Source organism: Malania oleifera, chromosome 13 (assembly GCF_029873635.1).
Source record: "Malania oleifera isolate guangnan ecotype guangnan chromosome 13, ASM2987363v1, whole genome shotgun sequence".
Classification (NCBI taxonomy): Eukaryota; Viridiplantae; Streptophyta; class Magnoliopsida; order Santalales; family Ximeniaceae; genus Malania; species Malania oleifera.
In genome coordinates this window covers 70,867,136-70,891,391 of record NC_080429.1, presented here as the reverse complement: position 1 = coordinate 70,891,391, position 24,256 = coordinate 70,867,136, and the positions used below count along the sequence as shown (strand labels likewise).

General features: G+C 35.0%; 1 protein-coding gene across 1 annotated transcript; it reads right to left on the bottom strand.

The window, feature by feature from the left end:
• Positions 1-1,721: 1,721 nt before the first annotated feature.
• On the bottom strand, positions 1,722-8,108 carry LOC131146300 (kinesin-like protein NACK1). Its single transcript, XM_058095815.1, has 15 exons — positions 7,964-8,108; positions 6,590-6,938; positions 6,379-6,468; positions 6,175-6,275; positions 5,857-5,973; positions 5,661-5,742; positions 5,507-5,574; positions 5,360-5,419; positions 5,138-5,262; positions 4,290-4,488; positions 4,088-4,198; positions 3,906-3,998; positions 2,867-3,808; positions 2,356-2,678; positions 1,722-2,229 (listed from the first exon to the last, which is right to left on the bottom strand). Exons 2-15 carry the CDS (start codon positions 6,825-6,827, stop codon positions 1,902-1,904), a joined length of 2,877 nt encoding a protein of 958 aa, XP_057951798.1. The 5' UTR covers positions 6,828-6,938; positions 7,964-8,108; the 3' UTR covers positions 1,722-1,901.
• Between the last annotated feature and the right edge of the window lie 16,148 nt (positions 8,109-24,256).

Below are 24,256 nucleotides of genomic sequence, written 5' to 3'. Positions count from 1 at the left end.
ATATATATATTGTGAATGAAAATTGCTTATTGCAAGGCTTAAGTAAGAATTCAGAGAAGACTTTTAACTTTAGAAAGTACGTTTAATTAATCTTTTTCGGAAACCTACAAGGGTGTACGTTGATTAATTTGCAGAAATCTTGGTTAAGTGAGTGCTTTACAAACAATCAAAATAGAGCTTGCTCATACTTACAAGGCTGTTACCAAAAGCATCAAGAGTTTGATCGATTGATTTCAATTTTGTTGATTGATTGGATTGTTTATCTTTCAAGTACCTTGTTGAGTGTTTGGGTTGTGATTTTTATTTGGTTAACTTAATTAAGTTAGCTGTTGTAATTAAAATACAAAAAGTTTTAAAAAGGACATAAATTTTTAATTAACCCAATTCACCCCCCCCCCCCTCTTGGGAACGCTATTCTATTTTCAGTAAACAACTAATATATTAGCCCAAAGGCCATAAAACGACTAGTAACCCAATTTACCTATAAATACAAGTCCAAATGCTTGTTTAAACATTGATTTTGTAGTTCATATATTATTCACAAGCGCATCATATTTTAGTTCATCATTTTTGTGTTCAAAATCTCTCTTGCTCATTAATCTTATTATGAATCATTACTTGGAGAGATTTGTGTGAGGTTTTGATTGTATCAATTATCAGCTTATTCAAAGAGCATTTTTTCATCATATTGTTGTATTGAGGTTCATGGTGAACCTAGTTCAAAGCTAAGATGGTGAACCAAAGTGAGAGGGTTCTTGGTGAACCAAATTGCAAGGGTTCTAGGTGAACCTTTCTAGAACGCTCTGTGTGAGCATAAAGGGATTTGTTCCCGTGTGTAAAAGCTTCTCTGCCGGTGAAGAAGTTTGTTTAGTGGATTGTGGAAACCTTGGGTGTGACTCAAGGTGTCAACGTAGGTAAGAGACCGAACCACGTTAAACATCGGTGTTAAGCTTTTCCTCCCTTCTCTTTAATTTATTATATCTTGTGCAGGATTTACTTGTATTTATTGTGATATAATCATTTGCATCTTGTCAAGATTTATATTTTGTAGAGAAAAGCAAAATTACGTAAAAGAGTCTATTCACCCCTCCCCCCCTCTAGACTCGAATCTAGGGCCAACAGAGTCCATGGGTGGTCTTGATACACTTGAGTGAATACCAACTTGACCAAAAAGTTTAAGCCTTTTGGGTTTTGGGCATAACCATGTATATACGTACCCATCATCCACTCAAATTTTTTAAAGTGGGACAAACTCGCTAGTGGAATTCTTAACAAAGAAAGCTATTGTTAAAAAAAAAAAAGGAGAAAAGAAAGACAAGCTATTTAAAATGAAGCAAGGTCTAAGAACATGGAAATGGATCAAAAGACTAGTTGTATATAACTACTTAAATAGAAGTAGAAGTAGCATGGTAGAAGAAGAAGATCATAGACAAAGTAACAGCCAATTAGTAGAGAGGTTATATAAAGTGAAGTGAAGTCTAAAAACATGAGAATGGATCAAAATACATAAAGTCATACGTTTAGAAGTAGTCATAGATTAAATTAGTAGATTCTTTTTGAGAAAAGAATTTGAGTGCGTTCTTTTGTGGCTTGATTTCACCATTTTTGTATAAGCAAATGTTTCCTTTATTTGTTTTTTATAATAAAGTGTTATTCCATTTACTCTTCTCTTCATTCAAGCATTGATAGGCAATCTATAAAATCGGTTCGTATAACACATATAAATGAATCCAATGCTTTTATTCAAAACTAAAAACCACAAATTGTCATCTTGCATGGTTTGTGCTCAACTAGCCACAAACCACAAGGCAAAAAACTAAATAACATATTGGAGGAAAACTCCAATAGTTGATATACATGGTATGGAAGAAAGAATCAGGAGTATACAAATAAAAAACTTATCAAAAATGAAGAAAGCTTGAAATTTGGTTCCAGCCCATGATCCAGGGCCTCTTGTCAGCTGGAAGAACAAAATTGAGTCCAAACATTTCCTTTGACATGTTGCTTCTTTCACAAAAACCTACGAGCTTTGCAACTATCTTAGCACTCTCATCGACATGCTTGGCATCATGGGGATCCGTCCAAAGCTTGTTTACAAAATGCATCCTCCTCTGCTTGCCATCAAGTGGGACTTCCCATTTCCAGTACAATGCATCTCTCTCCTCCGCAGTTAAACGTGTGGTTAACCTCTTTGCAAGGAACTCCCTTTCACGTTTTAGTGCTCTAATACTGCAAGTAAGAACAAGACTAATTCAGCTACCTTGGAAACCAAAAGAAATGAACGAAGCTTGTTTCACTAGGTAGATTGAAGTGTGTGTGTGTGTGTTAGAGAGAGAGAGAGAGAGAGAGTAGAACCTTGAAGACGGAGAGATTGTGGGTTCATCCCCTGAGTGAGCTGGACTTGCATTCTCAAGTTCTGCAAAGTGCTTTTGCAACCAAGTCAAGCACCTGAGCTCCACCTCCATGTATATTTCATCAGCCGCATCTCCCTTAAATAATAGATAGAACTGTGCCCTATGAATTATGGAGACATGGCAGATATGCCACAGCTCAATAATTTGCTGTCTTTGCTCTTTAAAAGTTACATGCCATGGAACTTGGGGTTCCTGCGGCTCAGATGCATTTTCATCACTTTCCAAATTGTGTCCAGCTGCTTCATTTGCTTCGAGCTCAAGGACCTATTATATTATATAGAGCAGAACAAATGCAATTATGAAATAAATTTTGAAGTGCATTGAAAAATATTGAAGGACTCCCTGAGATGGAGAGGAAAGGCCCCTCTGTATGCAAATTAAACAATTTTTCCAAGATATACGAACAAACAGAGAATATATCAATATGCAGAAAGTTCAATTCGGTACTGTACCTGGCAAACAAGCAGCTGCTTTTGGTATTGTAGCTTAGCAACGCGTTCTTTCAACTCTGTTACATATGCTCTTATGTTTCTTACATTCTCTTCAGCAGCATTCTGAAACATTTTCTGCATTTTACGCATGTTAACGGAACTTGAACGTTGAAAGCATGGAGTGCCTTCTTTTGATGATACATCTGTACCTTCATCAGTTTTTGTTGGAGTCCCCTTCTCAGACTGAAGAGGAGTCTCACTTGACAATATGTTATCATACTCTGGAGCTCTATTTTCAACCTCGGAATCTAGTACTTCAGGAGTAGATGACAAAGGTGACCAGGGAGAGGATCTTATAGAATTTTGCTGGTTGGTGTTGTTACTCGAAGCTAATGGAATTAACTTCTTCTTTAATTGATTTGTGACTTTCAGAACCATGTCGCTGTTAGACTGTTGGCTTGGAAGAGACATCACCAATTTGTCTATAGACTTCTGAACATTTTCAAGCTGCTCCTCAAGGTCTGCAATGGTGCTTCCCTGTGAATGAAGTCTTGTTATTTCATCCTTTAGGTTTGCACTGACACTCTTGTTTGGTGCAATCACATTTCCAGCTTGAACCTCTTTTGGTACTGATTTGATGGCCCGCATTTCCTTTATTTCTGCTTGCAGCTTAGCAATAGTCTCAGCTGCATCTTGGTTGCCTAATCTATGACAAGCCACCTCCTTCTGTAGTACTTCCAAAGCTCTATTTGCTTCTTCTCCCAGCTGCTCTTGGAGGTGTTCAAGTTTGCGGATTTCATGCATAAGAGTGAAAGGAGCAGTGGAAGATTGCCTCAGCGTCTGTCTTCCCACTGTAGTTCTTGTTGTACCACCTAGGCTTTGCTCCTTACAGTTTGGCGGTAATGCTCCAGAAAAGGATAGACACTTGACCACTGGACTAGGTGACACAGATGGGTTCAAATCCTGAAATATATGTACCAAATACAGATTAAAATAATAAGTATAATCAAATCATGTGTCTTTGTGTGTGAATGCTTGGGAGAGAGAGAGAGAGAGAGACCTGCTGTTCCTCCTGCATTTTTCTACGCAACTCATGTACTTGTGATTGTGCAAGATCTCTTTGGCGCTTCAGTTCTTCAATTTCCATTTCCATCTGGACATAATAAAAATGTTTTGATGTAGAGTTTCTGTATTAAGTCATTTGCCTTCTTAGAAAATTGAGAATCAAGTGATGCTGCTTACCTGCTGAATTTTTAGATCTTTTTCGTTTGATGGATCTGGAGTACGCAGCTCTGCTGCCAGCCTGGCTACTTCTTTCTGCAAATGTTTTACTAGTTGCTTGTCTGAAACAACCTGATTTTTTCCATTAACAAAAGTAGCTTAAATATGTGAGTTATTAAAAGTTGTTGAAAATGCTTACAGGTGAAAAAAAGAGAATAATTACCATGTTTACTTGAGCATTGTTTGTCACTTCTTTTGCTCGAGTAGCAAAAGAGAGTGTGTTCCGAGATTGCTCAACATGACTCAGTGCTGGACTCAAAGTACATATGATGGCGGTACGAGCATTTCCACCAAGTGAATGCTGCAATATGCGGGTGAGCTTCGAGTCTCTGTAGGGAATGTGGCCACTTCTTTTCCCAACACTGCAAGCAGAAAAATATCACAAACTAACAAAAAAATCCAATCAATCAATAATTAGAAACTTCAGTTACCCTGCACAATGGGTACCTCAAAAGAGAAAACATATACATGATCTATATTGAAATTTAGCCCTAGTTTGTTAAATTACTCCCTTATATTTTCCAAAATCTATAAAACATTATTAGGAAATCAGTCAAGAACTGCCACAACCATGATAAGCAGGAGGAACTGAAGCCAGTTTTGCAATACAATGAGATGAGCAGGAAAAAATAAATAAATAAATCCAACCCAGCATTGTATCAACTACAGTGACAAAAAGATGTTAGGTTTACAATAAGGATGTTGGCTTGTGCTATTGGAACACAAAATACAGATTTACAATTAGATTAGCATCATCAGGTAGTTCAATTGGACAACTTATAAGATTTTCTTTGGTGCATCTAGACCTAAGAACATATGGAAGTCCCTTGTCAGATATTCCAATTTTTCCAGTTAGTTCATATGTTCCATTTCCTTTGCAGCACATGGAAAATGGAGATGGAAGTGGCTCATTAAATATTAAATAAATCTGGAAGTATTTAGAGTAGGGAGGATATACGCCTTTGGTTTGTCTATACTATCTCAAGATTAAAAAATACATTCGAATTTGACCTGAGCTTTCTGATTACAGTGGTGAGAGTCATCAAGCTCAGGTTGATGTGGCAGCCTTCCCTGAGCCTAGCACCATCAGCATGTGTCTGTGAGGCTCTTTCACTTCCAGCTAGATCTACAAAGTTCTGCAGAATATTGATAACTTCTAGTGAAAAAACTGGTCCATTTTTGCATTTTTCAATGAGGAAATAGAGTTTTGTTTTCTTTTTGCTAGTTACTTACCAAGCTTGCAACATAAGACCTAACACAATCTGAATTTTCACGGAGAGAGCTTTGAATTGTCTGCATAATCAGCCAAAATTATTTATCAGGTGTTGGTTAAAAAAAAGGTAATTTCATCTACAAGTATCAAGAGAACTAGAGACTGACAAGCCTTATTATCTGGTGCGACCGTGAGCTAGTATCATTTAGTGCAGTCTCGCCCACTTGCCGTTGTGCTACAAAGACAACAACTTATGAAGGTAAGATACAATGCTAATAAAGAATTTCAAAAGAAAGATTATCAAAAGCAATGCTGGCTTACCCTCGCAAATGCTGATCAACTGTCTTAAATGTTGATCATCATTTGCTGTTTCCTCTACCAACTTCTCAACCACGGTTCCTTTCTGCAAGCAGATAATCATGAGAAGGCCATGAAGAAAAGTATGAATCAAAGGTAAAAACAAAAGGCAATAGAATTTTAAAAAGAAATAATAATTACAAATATGAACACACCATACCTCTGGATCATCTAATAGCTTAAGGTTACGTCCAGATTCTGAATTCAACAAATCCCTGACATTTTCATTGTATATTTCAAGTCCAGAAATCCTTATTGTGAAATCTCTTTCAGGGGTCTGTGATAATGCCCAAGGGAGATAAAATTAGTCAAAAGCCGAAGTCCTTAAAACACAAAAATAATGAGAAACAGAGACAAAAGCCCTTCCAAAAAGAGTCAAATAGTAGGTGTCGCTAAAAGAACAAGTCAAGAGCCAACAACTTTAATTATAAGCTTCTCACATGACAACTACGCTATAGTAGATCCAGATAAAGCTTACATTCATTATATGCTTATAGATATCATTAACAGCTTTCTCCGTAATTCCTCTCATTGTGTAGGTTTTCCCACTGCTAGTTTGTCCATATGCAAATATGGTCGCTGCCAAATAAGAGTTAGATTCAGTTTTTAACATGGACATTTAGTTAAGAGCATTCTGATTATGCAATATTCAACTGATCATATAATATAAGAATATCGCTACCGTTTATGCCCATCAAGGCTGACAAAGCAACATTCTTGACTCCTTCCTCGTATACATTCTCAGTTAAAGAAACAGGACCAAACACCCTATCTGGCAAAAGAAAAAAACCACACACGCACACACACAAATCTCTTAAATCTTTAAAAATTTAAATAAAAGATAACAAAAAAACTATGATGTTATTGAAATAGTTTCTTTGTTATTTATATACCAAATGTAAACGAGGCCGGTTGAAATGACCGTTCTTGAAGAGGTGGTTTGAACACAATGGTGTGATCATCAATGCATTCCCATGCTACTTGGTCTCGAGCAGACTGCTCCCTCTTGTTCAAAGGCCTTAATCGTACTGTTACGACAATCTTCTCTTCCCTAACTTTGGGCCCTCCTGGGGTGGAAACTGGTGTCTTCTCTGACTTTGATGCAGGTGTACTGGGAGTTTGAACTGTCATATTTATACTTTGTTGTTCTCCTTAATGGTTGAACTTGAAGGAGACCAATTTTTGGTCTGACCCTCTCCTCTCTGAGGAGAGAGGCTAAAAATGACTGTTACAGATATTTATCTGTGTCAAGAAAACCAATTAATTCAACCAAACACAGATCCGTATATATCATAATAATTGAATGGATACGTCATTGACATAAAAAATTCAAAATTTTCTCAAAAGGATGTACGCACATTGATTCTCTCACCAGATATTATATACATTTGAACATAAAGAAAATCACAGGTATCTAACCAAAATCACATTAGCTCTAGAACAATTTTCACGAATTTCAAAAAGCTGTTGTATAATAATTTGAATACATGATACTGACCTAATCGTTGCCAAACCAAGAAGCCAATCTAAACATATAATAAAGAAATAAACGAATAATAGGCTGAAGCAAAATGGTTTTTATCAAAATATGAGAGAAAATATTTTCTCTAAATAAAATTTCATTATTTTTTCAGAATCTGCTCACGAAAAGCATAAAAAAATATATAAATATACGCCATAGATTTTCTCACGTTTACCAGGCTATTCAGATTCAGCTGTAGACTTGTCAACAGCTCATTTAGGAGTCTTAGGCTGTATTTGTTGCTGAAAATTGGAGTTCGATTGTACTAAGTTTGGGAGTAGAACAAATTTTTAAGTGTGGAATTATAAACCAACGAAAATGTGGACTTTCCATTTCTGAAGTGTTGATCTCGCGCGGCCAAATACTACCTATTTTCAGTTTTCCTTTCTATCTAATTGTATGTTTGCCTGCCGAGAAACCAGATTGTAGAAGATCAAAAGTGTGTGTGTGTGTGTGTGTGTGTGTGTGTGTGAGAGAGAGAGAGAGAGAGAGAGAGAGAGAGAGAGAGAGAGAGGTGTCTAGTTTCTCCTTGAAATGATTTTATTCTTGAACATTTGTCGGTACAAGCAGAAAAATACTAAAAATGCGTTAAATCGTTGCTAAAATGAACTGTTCGCTTCCAGTATTTCACATTGTGTTTCTGAAATGCAAAATTTTCCTCAGTTTTGCCCTCATCTTTCAGAACCAAGCAGATATCTCTAAAAAAAATTCATAAAATTCCAGAACAGCACACATGAAAACGTACCGCAAGAGGTTCGAATCGATTGATTCTGCTGAGTTCTCAACACTAGATCGAAGCTTAGGAAGTAGAAATTAGGGTTTCTGAACCAACAGAGAGAGGGGAGCGTCGCGGAGGTTCGATGATAGGGTTTTCAAGTGTTCTTCTTTTCTGGAGTTTTGTGGGTCTGACCTATCGATTTGAATTCGACTCACCAACGGCTAGTTTTGCTTATCCTATTTTTTAAAACCAATATCGCCGATATATCGCCAACGTTTACCACACGATTCATCATTTTCTCCCCGAGTAATTAATTCTCCCGACAAAAGACAAAAAGGGGAAAGCAAATATGTAAAATGCAAATGCGGATCCCCTGGGGCGTGCGCATTTTATTGCAATGATACCCCCCAAATTCTACATAATTGCACTCTAGTAGCACCTTTTTATGAAAAATTGTCCTGAAGCCCCCAGACTTATTACTTCTTTACATTATTAAGACTACCATCTTTAACCTATTATTTTATTTTCTGTCACCACTAATTGACTCAAAAATTGTCCTCCTGAGATTTATTGTTTCATTATATTAAGATTAGTTTATTTAACCTATTATTAGTATCAAATACCACTGATTAAGCGATTGTAATACTATATTTCTTTAAGCATGTACTATGTTTCTCAATTAAAAAATGAAGTGACAAGGAAGGAAGACTTCATCATTCTTTTTCACCCGATACTCGGCCAAAGTTTACCTGTATATTTAAGATTTTTTTTTAATATTTATTGCTTTTATCTGTGTACACAATTAATTCCTCTCCCACATAAAATAAAAAATTCATAAACAAAAACTATAATATTTTGGTAGTTGTATTTTATTTTATTTTATTGTCATTAGAGCAATCTTCAATGGCTAGAAAATTGGTCTGTATTCAACTAACACGAATCTTAATGAATCCCCAAAAATATCATGAAACTCATCTCATTATCAAAAAGACAACATTATTTATAATTCTTGTCTAATTATAATGCTTCATGTTGGCCTCACAAGGTTTAACATCCTATTTTGATGCTAACAAATAAGTGGAATTTAACATATTTGATGAGTGATGATATTTCAAATCTTGCATATGTGAAAGCAAAGTCAAGTACTCATAAGGATTAAATTGAAGCTTAAATTTTAAAGGAACATGATCATATGAAGCTTAAAGAATACTTAAAGGAATGGATGATATATTAAAGTTTGACGACTATGAAAGGATAAACTTGATATGAAAGCTTGAAAAAATGATAGACTCAAAGCATGAACATGCATGAAGACTTCAAGAGATGAAATATTTAAAATCTTAAGGAAATTTCATGTAAGTACTCCAAGTAAATTCAATATGGATGCATGAAACTCTTAGGCTTAATTACTTGGACCTAAACACTTTTTAACATACTTAGAAAATATTTTTATAAGGTCAGAAGTTGTTTCAAAAAGGTTAAAAATGTTTTTGGAATGAAAAGCATTTAAGTGGGATTTTTTCAAATTCTGTTAATTTTTCTATATCCGTATTGATGAGCATTTTTTTCAATCAAAACCTCATTATTTTAAAAAGTATTCAACATGAAAGTTGTAAGATTTTCTCTAAGCTTTCTTTTGACACCAATTTGAAGCTTATAGAGAAAGTTATGACCAAAATACTAAAGTGGAGTCAAAGCTGTCAGCAACATAGTGAATTTATCTGGTCAGTTGGCTGACCAAAATAAACTGTATTCAATCAACCGACTAACTAGTTAACAGAACTGAAATTTGGGGGACAGAAAGCACCCAGTCGCCTGTTCAATCGGCTAAACCTGCATAAACACCCTCTCAACCGCCTGGTCAGCCAACTGACCCTATGGAAATTTAAAATTTGGCCTCCAACAGGAAAATTCTAAAAATTAGTTTTTTAAATCTAAATGTTATGAAAACTTGGGGGATAATCCAAGTCACTTGAGGATCAAGTAACATACTTTTTAAAGTCTATAAATAAGCCTCAAAGATCATTGAAATAAAGAACCAAGAACCAAGAATCAAAATCAGCCATCAAACTTTCTCAAGTGCTCTCTTCATTGAAAGGCTTTCTTGCTCATACCTTGTGCACAAATTTAACTGAGATTTCGCTGATCTTCTTCCACCGGAATTGTGCTACAAATTCTAAATCTTTCAATCATTAAAAAAATTAATAGGTGATATACTTCCTTGAACTTCAAGTTAAAATTTCATATTGTTATTTACTTTGAAGTATACTAGTTTGTAAATTATACTAATCAACTCTTTGGGGAGCAAGCTCTTTGTACACATTTATTTGATTTTTATCTTGTAGATTGACAAATCCAAGGATTGTTTGGATCGTTGGCTAAGCAAGTCGATATACTTAGAGAGGCGGGCTCTAGCCTATTTGAAGGAGTGACCAAGTGAAGGGATATCGCTTCGAGAAGGCGGGCTCTAGCCTTAACAAAGGAGTGTATAAAGGTTTGTTCCACCCGTTAACGAAACAGGTTTAGTGAATCCTTTGGTGGTTTGGCCAAGGGCGAGGACGTAGGTTGTGTTAAAGCCGAACCTCGTAAAATCTTGTGTTCCTCTCTTTTTTCCTTACTCTTTATTTTTACTACATATACAATTGCGTATATGTTTTAAATATCTAAATCATACAAACTACGTAATTTGGAAGTTGAATAAACTTAAAGTATAATTTTGATTTAGGTTGCGGAAACCGAAAGAGAGTACGTTGGTTAAATCATATTTTACAAAAATCATTCGGTAGTACGTTACTTGGTTAACATCCCAAAGATAAAATTGACTAAGAGATTATTTGAATTCTGAATTTTTGAAAGAGTGTTGGATTTTATATTACACATCATATCAAAAAAGCAAATTCATTCATACAGGACTTGATTCAAATTTACATATCCAGGGCTGACAACAAAAGCTATATTGTGATTGAATGATTTAAAGTTTGATATTGAGTGGATTGTGTTTATATTCCAAAGAGTGTTGAATCTTCCATCAATTTAATAGTGTTGTAGTTATCTTAATCTTGACTTGGTTGTTTTGCTTTCCAATTGTGTTTGATTGGTTTGGATAGTGTAGTTGAAGATTGGATGTTTAATTAGTTGTGTTGTTGATTGTATAAAAGAAACCAAGTTATTGTGTGTTTAAAAAATTAAACAAACAAGTCAAAGAATTGGTTAAACAATAAAAGAAGTTAAGTATTTTTAAAATGAATTAAAAGAAAGTTTTTAAAATCTCAATTCACCCCCCCTCTTTGGAAGTTATCCTAATTTCACTTCAAAATTTGAACATTTGAGAGCTCGTTCACTTGCTAAAACTAATTATTTTTTCTTTTAAAGAACTATAAATTTTTGGATTATTTTTTAGTTTTTCCAATATTTGTAATAAAAAGGTATAAAATAGAGTTTGTTCAATTGTGCAAAATAGTTTTTTGATTTTTTATTACAAAAAAGGCAAATTTTTTTTTTTCAAAATTATGGCAGTATTTGGTTTCATTGATTTTCGGGCTTGGATTCAAAATTTAAGATCCAAATTCCATCTTGCATGCATACAATAATAAAAGAATATTTTTAATTTTTCTATATAAAATTAAAAAATTAGAATAGGATGGTATTTTTATAATTATATAAAAAAGGAAATAAAAAATGAAACTATTTTCATAAAAAAATTGTAATAAAGTATTTTTAATTGCTGTTTCATTTATTTTATATAAATATTATAAAATTCAAAAAAATAATTAACATTTTTTGTATTTTTAAAATATTAAAATATAAAATAAAAATAGAAATAGAAAATAGGCTTGAAGTTTGCCTAATTAAGATCGTAGCGGTTGCGGCAGGCACGTAGCTGGCATCTTTTATTTTCCTGAGTGCAAATTGTTTAATTTAAAAAAATTAAATGTTATCTCTAATTTCTACTCTATAGTTTATGCCTAATTTTCTATATACATTTTTTTAAAATTTTATTAAAGATTAAAATTTCAATTTTTATAACATTGGTATAAAATAAATGAACAGTAAAAAAAAATTTACACTACTTGTTTGTAAAAATTGTTTCACTTTTTTTTTATTAATATTTCAAATAATTTCAAAGCGCCACATTATTTTCTAGTCTTTATATGTATAAGCAAAACAAAGGCCTTGCGTGGCCTCGACAGAGTCAACCCTAATCTCTGAAAATTTTGAACTAAAAATTAAATAAAATTAAAAGAATAATCAAGAGTTTTAAGATAATTAAATTAATAAATAATAAATAATATACTTATTATATAATATTCTGCACAATTCAAAATAAGCAATTTTTTTTTTTAAAATGAACCGTTATTGACACTCCACATTAACAATCTTACCCTTGATTTTTCAAGTGAAAAAAAAAAAAAAAAGGGGGCAAAACTACTGTAAAATGCATGTGTGTGTTTGTGTGTGCTTGCATACACCTCAAATTTAATTTTTTGTAATTTTGAATTAAGAATTAGGGTAAAATAGACTAACTTCCCTTAAGATTTGATAAAAAGACGATGATTTCCTCTAAAATTCCAAAAAATTGCAAAAACCTCCCCTAAATCTTCAAAAATCTTAGAAACCTTCTTTGAGATTTGTCAAAAAGGTACAAACATTTCCTTATATTTGGAAAAAAGACAAGATTTTTTGGGGAAGATCTATGCATTTTTGGCAAATTTCATCGAAGGTGTCTCAAAAGAGGTCTACGACATTTTTGAAATCTTAGGGGAGGTGAGTGTTTTTTACTCTAATAATTAAAATAAAATTAGAAGAACTAATTAAACCTCTTTTTAATGTATTTATTATAATACTTTACACAATTGAAAACATGTATTTATTGCCATTATTTTTCATCTTTATAAGGGCCCATATAATTTAAAATATTTATTAAATTCTTTTCAAAAGGAAAAACTATTGACTCTCCCCATTGACAATCATACTCTTGATTTTTCTCATAAAATGACGAATTTATCATCTCAATTTATGTTTTAAATTATATATTTTGTAATAATATGCATATATATATATTGATTAATAAATCAAATAAAAAATAGTATAATAAATTATAAATATTTACAATTTAATTTTTTATGCTTTAAATTATATATTTATAACAATATCTAAGTTATTTAATAAATTGAATAGTTCTAAACCGTGTGCATCGCACGGGTCTCAATCTACTAGTTTTTAAAATTTGTGTAAAAAAGTTAGAAAATATCTTTTTTTATTTTTTATTTTTTTTACATTAACAACTTCCTATCTTACTCAGGGGAACATGAAATTTGTATCTTGAACTTTGATTTGTGTGCATTGTATTTCTTTCAAATCCACACACCAAATCGAAGTCCCGAAAAATTCATTACTTCAAAATACTATTTTATATAATTTTAAATATTTTAAAAGGAGTTATTTTTTAATTATTTTTAAAATCGATAAGTAAAAATAAAAAATAATTTTGAAGAAGAAGAAGTAAGCAAACTCTTTGTTTTTTATATTTTTAATATAAACATTTAAAAATGAGCTTAAATTTTTTTTATAATTTTTCAAATTTTACATATATATATATATATATTCAATTAAACTGCCCGTATCTTGGGTGAATGACGATCAACGAAACAGCGAGATTTGGGAGCATATATATTATATACTCATGTAATTTCACTACTTGGTCCAGTAAGATTGGCTTAAGAAAGTGATGCAGCGTTGGATACGTGATCTTTTTCTCAATTATGCTTATGTCATGCAAATTTACTACATATTCATTCATAAATTGAACACCAAACAATGCATGAGTTGAGTGATCTACCTTGTACTACTCATAACTATGAGACCGGCAAGCCAAAGTGTAAGGCATGCAAATGAGTCGAACTCTAATGTGTTCATGCTTGGCTCGATAGACCAAAAACTTAACTTGCGCTTAGCTTGAATTGAAATGAGCTCAAAAATTTGGACTCGAGTTTCACTCCAAAATAAAGTTACAAGCTCAGGCTAGTGCTCGAATCATTTCACCTTAGTTCAAGCCCAAATTTTTAACATTTAAATAAAAAGTACACTTCAAGAGCATGCCCAAACTACTTGAGTGGATGAGGCCCAAGCTTGTTGCTCGTATTCATGTACTAACACTAGAGAAAGTGGCATTTTGGAAGAGGGATCAGCTCTCAATTTTGTAAGGTTATTGATGTGGGACACCTAGAATTTCTTTCATCTCCTCTAACAACGACTGACCTTGGCCTTCTGAAGTCCAACTCCTTTAGCAAATAGTGAACTACTCCTAAAAGATTAAAGACAAAATCCTGGTAATCCTAAAGTGACAAAAATTAAAATTTCAATTAAGGTCTTTATTATGAAATTTATAATTCCACATATATCTCAAAAGTCAAAATTGAATCCATACCCCCTCCTTATCTCCGCCCAATGTCCATACAAATACCAATTGTTTAGCTTCCACCTCCCCTTTACTGCATCTCGACTATTCAACTTTCCCCTCCCTTGTTTCTATTCCATTTACTTATAAATAAGAATCTTTGCAAGTATGACAACCCACCTTGATTATAACATACAATTGTGGAAATTGAACTACTAACAACTATTTTTTTCTTCTTCTCTAATTAAGATCGATACTCTTTGTGTCACATACCTATAAATTATCATCTTCAAATTATCATTATGTATACTCAGCTTGAGCAACCTGCCCATGTTCATCATTTTTTGTATCCAAAAGAGATCAACTAATTGTAAATAGTTAAGGTTAAGACCTTTGTTCTACATAATCATTAGCAAATTCATTTGAATTCTAAGAATTCTAATATATATATATATATTAATGATTTTACTTAATTTTGGTTTTTACAACACTTCAAAAAATTAGTAATAAACTTTTAAAATGACTTGAATTCTAAAAATGATAAAAATCAAAATTTCAATTGTAGTGTTCATTACGTATTTATGAATTTTTTTATTCCACATATATCCCAAAAGCCAAAAATGAATCTCCGCCCCTCCCAATCTCTATCCAATGTCCATACAAATTCTGACTATATATTTAGCTTCCCCCTCCCCTTTGTTACATTTTAACTCTTCAACTTCCCTTATCTCTCTTGTATTCTATTTACCTATGAAGGAGTCCTTATAAATGTGACAATGCACCTTGATTCTCACATTCAGTTGTGGAAGTTGAACTATTGACAGCCATTTTTTGTCTTCTTCCTTGACTCTGGTTGACCTCTTTGTGTCTCAAACCTATAAATTGACATCTTGAAACTAACATTATGCATACTCAACTTGAGTTACCTGTCTGTGTTCATCATTTTGTATCTCCAAAAGAGATTATCCAACAACAAAGAGTTGAGGTAAAAATCTTGTTGCATTTGTGTGGCTCTTATACTTAGTGGGGCTCATAAACAAAGAAGAAAAACATATGTGTTGAAGTATTGGGCTATGCAGCAGTGACTGGTCGACCATTGGGTCTCACTGGTCAACTAAGAGATACCGAAAGCAAAGAAAAATCTCAAAAAAAAAAAAGACTGGTTGACCAGTGGACCTCTATGGTCGATCAGTGGACCCTTCTGGTCGACTAATGGATTCGGGGCTGCGAGGAAGAATTCAAATTTTGAATTTGAGTGTTAGGGTGGTTGGGTATTTGGAGGAAAACCTATGAGGGGGTTGTTATATGTGTTCTTCTGGGCATATTTTGAGATATCAAGAGATCATTATGAAGTGCACTGTGTACTTACTAATTTTTTAGTGAAATTCTTGTGACGATTGCTTTTGTGGATATAGGCTTTACTGAACCACATAAATACTCGTGTTGATTCTTGTTATTTCTTATTTTTCTGGTTGTGTTTCATTTATTTGTTGTGTTTTACATATTCCACTGTGCATCCTATATCCGATAATCACAACAAATTGGTATCACAGCGATTGTTGTTATGGTGTCGGGATCATTTTCTGCAAGATTTGACATTGTCAAATTCGATGGAACCAAAAATTTCGGTTTATGGCAGAGGAAAGTTAAGGATATACTTGTGCAACAAGGAATGACTAAGGCTATACTTGGCGTTCAACCAAATGGAATGGATGAGGTGATTTGGGGAGAATTAAAAGAAAAGGTCACTTCTACAATACGCTTGTGTTTGGCCGACAAAGGGCTCTATCGTGTGATGGAAGAGGATTCTCTAGTAGCTATATGGCGAAAGTTAGAAATTCGGTACATGTCCAAATCACTCAATAATAAAATTTTTCTTAAGCAGCATCTTTATTGACTTAAGATGGTTGAAGGTTCAAACTTAAATCAACATATCAATGCCTTTAATCAAATTATAAGTGATTTGATGTGGGTTGATGTTAAGTTTGATGAAGATGATAAGGCTTTGATGTTACTAAACTCCTTGCCATCGACTCATACCTATGAAAATCTAGTTACCACTTTTACATGGGGGAAAGAGACTCTTGATTTAGAAGAGGTGACAAGTGCCTTACTAAATTTTCGTCATAGGCTGAAAATATGTGATGAAGGAGAAGGACTTGTGGTGAAAGGTAACAATGAGCGTGGCAAAGGAAATTTTAGAAGTGGGTCAAGTCAGAATTCTTGTGATCAATCCAAGAAGAAAAAGGATATTCAGTGTTATAAATGCGGTAAAAAAGGGCATGTTAAATCAAAGTGTCTGGATTGGAAGAAAGAAAATGCTAAAAAGCATGAGGGTATTTAAAAATCTGCAAATGTGGTTCAAGAAGGAGATTTAGTTTGCAGTGATGGTGATGTTTTTTCGGTTTCGTTGGGGTCGGATAACCTTACGGACTCATGGATACTTGACTCAGCATGTTCTTACCATATGACCCCAAATAAGGAGTGGTTCAGTACCTACAGGTTAGTGAATTCAGGTTCAATTCTTATGGGTAATGATGTTTCTTGTAAAATCATTGGCATAGGAACTGCTAAGATAAAAATGTTTTATGGTGCTGTAAGAACCTTGAGCAATGTAAGACATATACCGAAGTTAAGGAAGAGTTTGATCTCACTTGGCACCTTGGATTGTAATGGTTTCAATTACAAGTCCGAAGGTGGGATTATGAAAGTTTGGAAAGGTAATATGATGATGATGGAAGGGCAAAAGCTAGATGGGAATATCTATACATTGTAGGGAACTAACGTTGTAGGTGGAGTTGCCGCTGTAGATGCTAAATTTCATGAAACTGTTTTGTGGCATATGTGTCTTGGGCATATGGGGGTACATGGTATGAAGGAACTACACAAGAGGAAACTCTTAAAAGGTATGAAATCATGTCAACTGAACTTTTGCAAAACTTGTGTTCTTGGAAAACAAAACAGGGCAAAATTCAAGTCAGTTGTTCATAAGACGAAAGATATTCTTGATTATATGCATTTCGATGTTTGGGGCCCGGTTAGAGTAGCATAAAGGGGTAGACATGTGTATTATGTGAGTTTTATTGATGATTACTCATAGAAAGTCTGGGTATACTTCATGAGGCACAAGCCTGATACATTTGCCAGGTTCAAGTTGTGGAATGCAGAAGTGGAAAACCAGATGGGGAGAAGAATCAAATGTCTAAGGTTGGACAATAGGACCGAGTACGTTGATTCTCAGTTTATGGAGTTTTATAAGCAACAAGGCATTAAGAGACACTTTACCATTCGTCGAAAACCTCAACAAAATCGTGTTGCTAAAAGGATAAATCAAACTCTAGCTAAAAGAGCTCGTTGTCTCAAGCTTAATGCAAGGCTACCGAAGAACTTCTAAGCCGAGGCAGTTAGTATGACTTGTTTTTTGGTAAACCGATCACCAAGAGCATTACTAGAGGGTAAAGTAGCAAAAGAGGTATGGATAAGAAATGCAGTAGACTACTCCGAATTAAAAGTATTCGGGTGTCCAACCTATGTTCACGTGTTTAGTGAGGAGAGGTCTAAGATTGACCAAAAATCTTGTCGTTGCATCTTTTTAGGATATCAAAAGGGTGTGAAAGGGTACAAGCTATGGGATCTAGTGGCAAACAAGGTGGTGATTAGTAGGGACAGAGTCTTTGATGAGAAGGCTATGGTGAAGCGTACTTAAGATTTTGATGAACAGAAATAGGAGTCAGAGAGTTGGGGCAAAGATAAACATGTTGTGTAGGTGGAGTTGGAAGCTCAAGGTAATGACAATGATCATGGTCCTATGGTTGCAAGGAGCTCTAGCTCAGGAAACCAGCAAGTTGACAATCTTCTTATACGGGGATCCGAATGTACTATAAGACCACCACCAAGGTATGGGTTTGAAGAGTTAGTGTCTTATGTTTTTCCTACCAGTTGCAAAAATCCAACTACATTTCAAAAGGCAGTGCACGACCAGGAGAAAGGTAGGTGGATGGGTGCAATGATTGAGGAGATGAAATCACTACACAAAAATTAAACGTAGGATTTGGTGGAGCTTCCAGATGGGAAGAAACCGATAGGCTATAAATGGGTATACAGGAAGAATGAAGCAATTTTAGAAAAGGAAGGAGAAAAATTCAAAGCAAGGTCAGTGGCAAAAGGGTACTCACAGAAGAAAGGAATAGACTATGATGAGATCTTTCCACCTCTGGTCCGACATACTTCTATTAGGATTGTGTTGGGGTTGGTAGCTCATTATAATATTCATTTGGAACAAATGGATGTGAAGACGACGTTTCTTCATGGTGACTTGGGGGAACAAATTTATATGGGGCAGCCGGAGGGATTCAGTGAACTAGGGAAAGAAAACTTAGTTTGTAAATTGAAGAAATCTCTTTACGGGTTGAAACAGTTTCCAAGGCAATGGTATAAAAGATTTGATTCCTACATGATCAAGATTAGCTACAAAAGGTGTGAATATGACTGCTGCGTATATGTGAATAAGCTTGATAATGGTTCTCTTATTTTCTTGTTATTGTATGTCGATGACATGTTGATAGCTGCAAAAGATTTAACAGAATTGAATCAATTAAAGCAATTTTTGCATAAAGAGTTTGACATGAAGGATCTTGGTTCAGCTAAGAAAATACTTGGGATGGAGATTCACCAGGACATAACTACAAGGAGGTTATGGTTATCTCAGGGCAGTTATGTGGAGAAGGTGTTGGAGAGGTTGAGCATGGCTGATACAAAATCAGTATGTACACCTCTAGCGAGTAATTTTAAGTTGTCTACTACAGCTTAACCAAGTACGGATGAGGATATTCGGGACATGTCAAAGGTTACCTACGCTAGTGCTGTGGGGAGTTTAATGTATGTCATGGTGTGTATGAGGTCAGACTTGGCACATGCTATGAGTGTGGTTAGTAAGTTTCTTTCTAATCCAGGTAGACAACATTGGGAAGTCGTCAAGTGGATCTTCAGATACTCATGGGGTACATCGGGGTATGGCATTGTGTTCGGCAAGCAACAGGGTAGTCCTTCAGTTATAGGGTTCGTTGATGCTGATTATATAGGAGATATGGACGATAGAAGGTCTACAACAGGACCCTTGTAGGAGGACCTATATATTGGAGATCCATGGTTCAATCTCTGGTGGCATTTTCCATGACTGAAGCTGAGTATATGACAGTTGGCAAAGTTGCAAAGGAAACTTTATGGCTTACCGGTTTGGTCAAAGAGCTAGGATTACAGTAAGATGGGGTTGTGCTGCGTTGTGATAGTCAGAGTGTTATTTACTTAGCGAAGAATCAAGTGTACCATGCTAGAACCAAGCATATTGATGTGAGGTTCCACAGGATTCGAGAGTTGATTACTTCGGGTGACCTTGTATTGTAGAAGGTTCATACGTCTCAAAATGCAGCGGATACTTTGACAAAACCGATTTTTAGTGAAAAGTTCAAGCATTGCTTGAACTTACTCCATGTCTCCAAGTAATAGAAGGGAGACAAACCCAACTGAGCGTTCCAATAGCAATACGTGAGCAACACGAGAGAGAAGGGATAAGAGAAGCTTAACGCAACGATGTTAACGTGGTTCGGCACCGAGCCTACGTCCACTTCTTGAGACCAACTCAAGGATTCCCCAAATCCATTATGTAACCCTCCTCCCCAGTGAAGAAGCCTTTACAAATCAGCTGCTCACGAAGAGCTTTAACAATGGTGCTCACCTAGAGTCACCTTATAATGGCGCACAAAGAGCGTTCCAATACAATGAATTTGAAAGCAAGTAGATACAATGTAGAATGTTCCTATTTGAGTTGAATACCTCAATACAAGCCTCACACTATTTCCCCTTTGCAAATGGTGTGTAAACAAGAGTAAAGAGCAAGAGGGCAAGAGAACATGAAGTGAAACCCTAGTACGAATGCACACTTATTGTTCTCAACAACCAAATTGCTTAACTAGTTTAACACAAATGCATAAGACCCATTTTAAAGGCCAAAGGGACGAGTTGTGCGCTAAAGAGCCGTTGGGCATTAATTGACATAAGACAAATTGAAAACTAGCCATTTAAGCACATTTAATGCAGTCTGTAGCCCGACATTCGTCGACGAGGTCACAACTTCGTCAACGAGTCCCATTTGTACCTTCGTCGACGATGCCCTGTGTTCGACGATGAACCATCGGTTCTAAATTTAAATGGGTCTCAATTTCTTTTCGTCGACGAGTACCCTGTGTATTTCAATGAACCATTACATTGTCTTTGTCACCGAATCCCTTGTATTCGTTGATGAACATGCTCTGAGCTTTTGGGTGGTCTCGGTATTTTTTCGCCGACGAGTACCCTGTGCACATCGACGAGCCACATATTGTATTCGTCGCTGAATCTCCAGTATTCATAGACGAACCTGCTCTGAACTTTTTAGGTGGTCTCGGTATATTTTCGTCGAAGAGAACCCTGTGTACATCGACAAGGTGACTGGTTGCGTTCATCGACGAATCCCTTGTTTTCATCGACGAACCCTTTACTTATCATTTTAAAAACTATTCAAACTTTGCTAAAGGTTTCATCTTGTTTAGAAATAATGTTTAATCTATTTTAAGATGTCTTGGGTTTAATAAAATATGTTTGAAAGTTATTTAGACATCTTATGCAGTTTACTTGACTTGATATGCATGTGTGAGCCTAGTGTCTATGTTCTAGCCTATCATGAACTAAATGCATATGCAATTTGCCCATTTTTTCTAGTTACTTTTGAACAACACCATACACAAGGAATTACAATATCAACCTTCCTTACCCACACACACACAACCCAAAGTTTGTGCTTGTAATGTAAGATCCATAAATGCTTTGGTTGAGTGGTTAAGTTTCGGATATGTCATATGTTGAACTTTGTTGATGGTCATTTGCTTTTTATCGATTTGATATATGTTTAACCTTTGTGCTTGCTTTGGAACTATCCTGTGTATCTGAACTGGACTGGAGGAAAAGTGTTAGTGACCTTAAAGAACTACTAATGGGTTGTTGTCATCAAAACAAAGTTAGAATGAAAGTCCTTAGCCATTAGGATTGACATTCTCCCCTTTTTTGATGATGGCAAGCCATTAGTGTTCTTTTGAAAGATTAAATAAAATGCTCCCCCTCAAAGTATGCATATATGTTAAAACTTTAAAATTCCTCCCCCTTAATGTATGCACTATGTGATAATCATATTTAGTTTTGGAAAAAAATGACTCAAATGAATTTTCAGTAGCATGCCGTCTAAAAATTAAGCATTTTTCGTATTTTTAATCCTACATTAATTTAATATCCTACACCAGTAGTTCAGTATTACCATTCAACACAAGCATCTCGGTTTTTTTCATTCAACACATGTAACGTCCCTCAATTTCTAAACATAAAATGTCACATAATAGGTAAAATGGTCAGCCCGAACCCATGGGTAGCGGGGACACCTGTCAAACACAGTGGAAAACCTAGTAGCAGTAAACATAAAATCTCAACATCCAAACATAAAACATAATACCAGAGTTTACTACATCATCAATATACTGTTTATATGTACAATCTCCAAAAATCAAAAACAACACTAGGACCATACAACAAAAATCTCCTAATCCTAGTTCAACGCTTACCCTTCTAGTAGGGAAGCTCCACCCACTAAACGGCGGCCTTGACCAGCCGGTCTCTCAGGGGCTCCTGAAAATTAATTAATGTTGGGGGTGATACACTTTTCAGTAAGGGAAAATAAACTAAATACAGCTGTGTGGCAACATGAACATTTAAAATGCTTATATATATACAGTACATTTCATAACCCTAGAAATACTCATAATATCATACTGGATAATCATGTACTTTCATATTTGCTAATAAATCATAACATACATAAGCATCTGTTATAACTGTAATACTGAAAATCTACCCAGAATGAATAGCTAGCTAATGTAATGTATTACCCCCCATAACGGGTTGTGCAGCCTGAAAGCGGGACCCGACAATGGCTGGCCAACCACTGCCGAATCAAATATGTTTGTAAGTACGATGGGCCCGCCACACCCTGGTCCGGACTGCCAGGTGGACGTCCACACTCTACTGAAGCCACATCAACTATCCATCTCTTATCCCCTCGTGGGATGGTTAGCACTAATCTGACGTAGATATCTGATCTACACATATAGCTACGGTACCGAGCCCTGAACTGAACTAAACTAACATCCTGGTTGTAATAATATATACTACATGAACATACATAACATCATCACGGCCTCGTGTCGAAAACATAGATACGACCTTGTGCCGAAATCATAAATACATGGCCTAGCGCCAAAATCGTAAATACGGCCTCATGCCGATAATATAAATACATGACCTCGCGCCAATAACATAAATACGTTTCAGATATTAACATTCTGAAAATAACTCATTTTTCATATATTCGTCAAACTCAGTATAACATAACTCGTTTTTTAAAACACCTGGAAATATGTTTGCTCGTAAAATCAATCATATCTTTGATTCACTTCACATAAAAATAATGTTCATGCCACACATATGCCGTTTAAAGTCATGCTTCATATTCTAAAAATCATCATTTCTAACATCTCATACATACATATACATTTCTATCATAATAGCAGTATTTTCCAAACATACATTTCATATGTAATATACAAAGATAGCATAGGCTTTTATGAAAATAAATGTGCTCATAATTAATAATAACATGCATGGAAAATAACTGTTTTAGTTTATTCCCTTACCTGGTTATTGAGAAAGCCCCCAAAATATCCTAGGCCAACCCCCGTATGACTTTCTGATCAACACCCTGAAACTCAAAACTTCCAGTACTAAACATCAGTATTTTCATTCGTACATCAATTTCTATAACTACCATAAAGTCTAGTTTGGCTTATAAAGTCTAGTTTGGCTTAAAAAGTCTCACCTCAACCTAGGAATGATTTCCAACTTCGTTTTCCCAATGATCCGCTCCGGCAAACTCGTAGGGAACTTCGCCAGGAGCGTCGTGGTAGCCTCAAATCTTCAATCCGGCATAAAACTAGCCCAAAATCGAAGAGAGAGAGAGAGTGAAGAGGAAGTTTGCAAATGAATAAAAATCGGATTTTTCATATATATATATAGACAGCAGAATTCGTCGACGAGCCTGATCTTCGTCGACGAGTTCTTCATAAATTTCGTCAACGAAATCCACTTCTCGTCGATGAAATTTAGTCAGCTCAAATATCCCCTCTCGGCATTTTCTCGTCGACGAAGCCCTGTGTTTGTCGACGAAATCTTTGAAACCTTTGTCGACAAAACCCTATGTTCGTCGATGAAGCTTGGCAGCTTCCCTTCTTTTCCCCTTTTTCTAATTTCCCTTTCTCCTTTCTTTTATTATTTAAATTCCACTTTTAAAATTCAGGTCGTTACATCCTCCTCTCTTTATAAAAATTTTGTCCTTGAAATTTACTATTCTCATAATTTATCATCCTTTAGGCAAAATGGTCTACTTGTTTTATTACTTACCCTCACTTGTGACGGAGAAATACCGTGGTTACATCTCAAGTCTTGGGAGATTACACATATCAAAAGAAAATTCCTCACAAAACAAAATACTACACTACTAAAACCATACATGTACCTATAAAAGAAAACTACATATTTACTCACATTTTCTAATTACATTTAAACTTTCTGAAATAATTGCAGATACCTCTTTCTCATTTGCTTCTTGATTCCCAATAAGCCTCTTCTATCGCATGATTCCTGCACAAAACTTTTACCTGAAAAATCTTTTTATTACGTAATTTCTATACTTTTCTATCCAGAATACGTATACGTGTGTTCTGGTCAATTGAAATTTTTGAACCATCCGATTGACAATTTGACATCACGAGTCACATTCCTAAGTT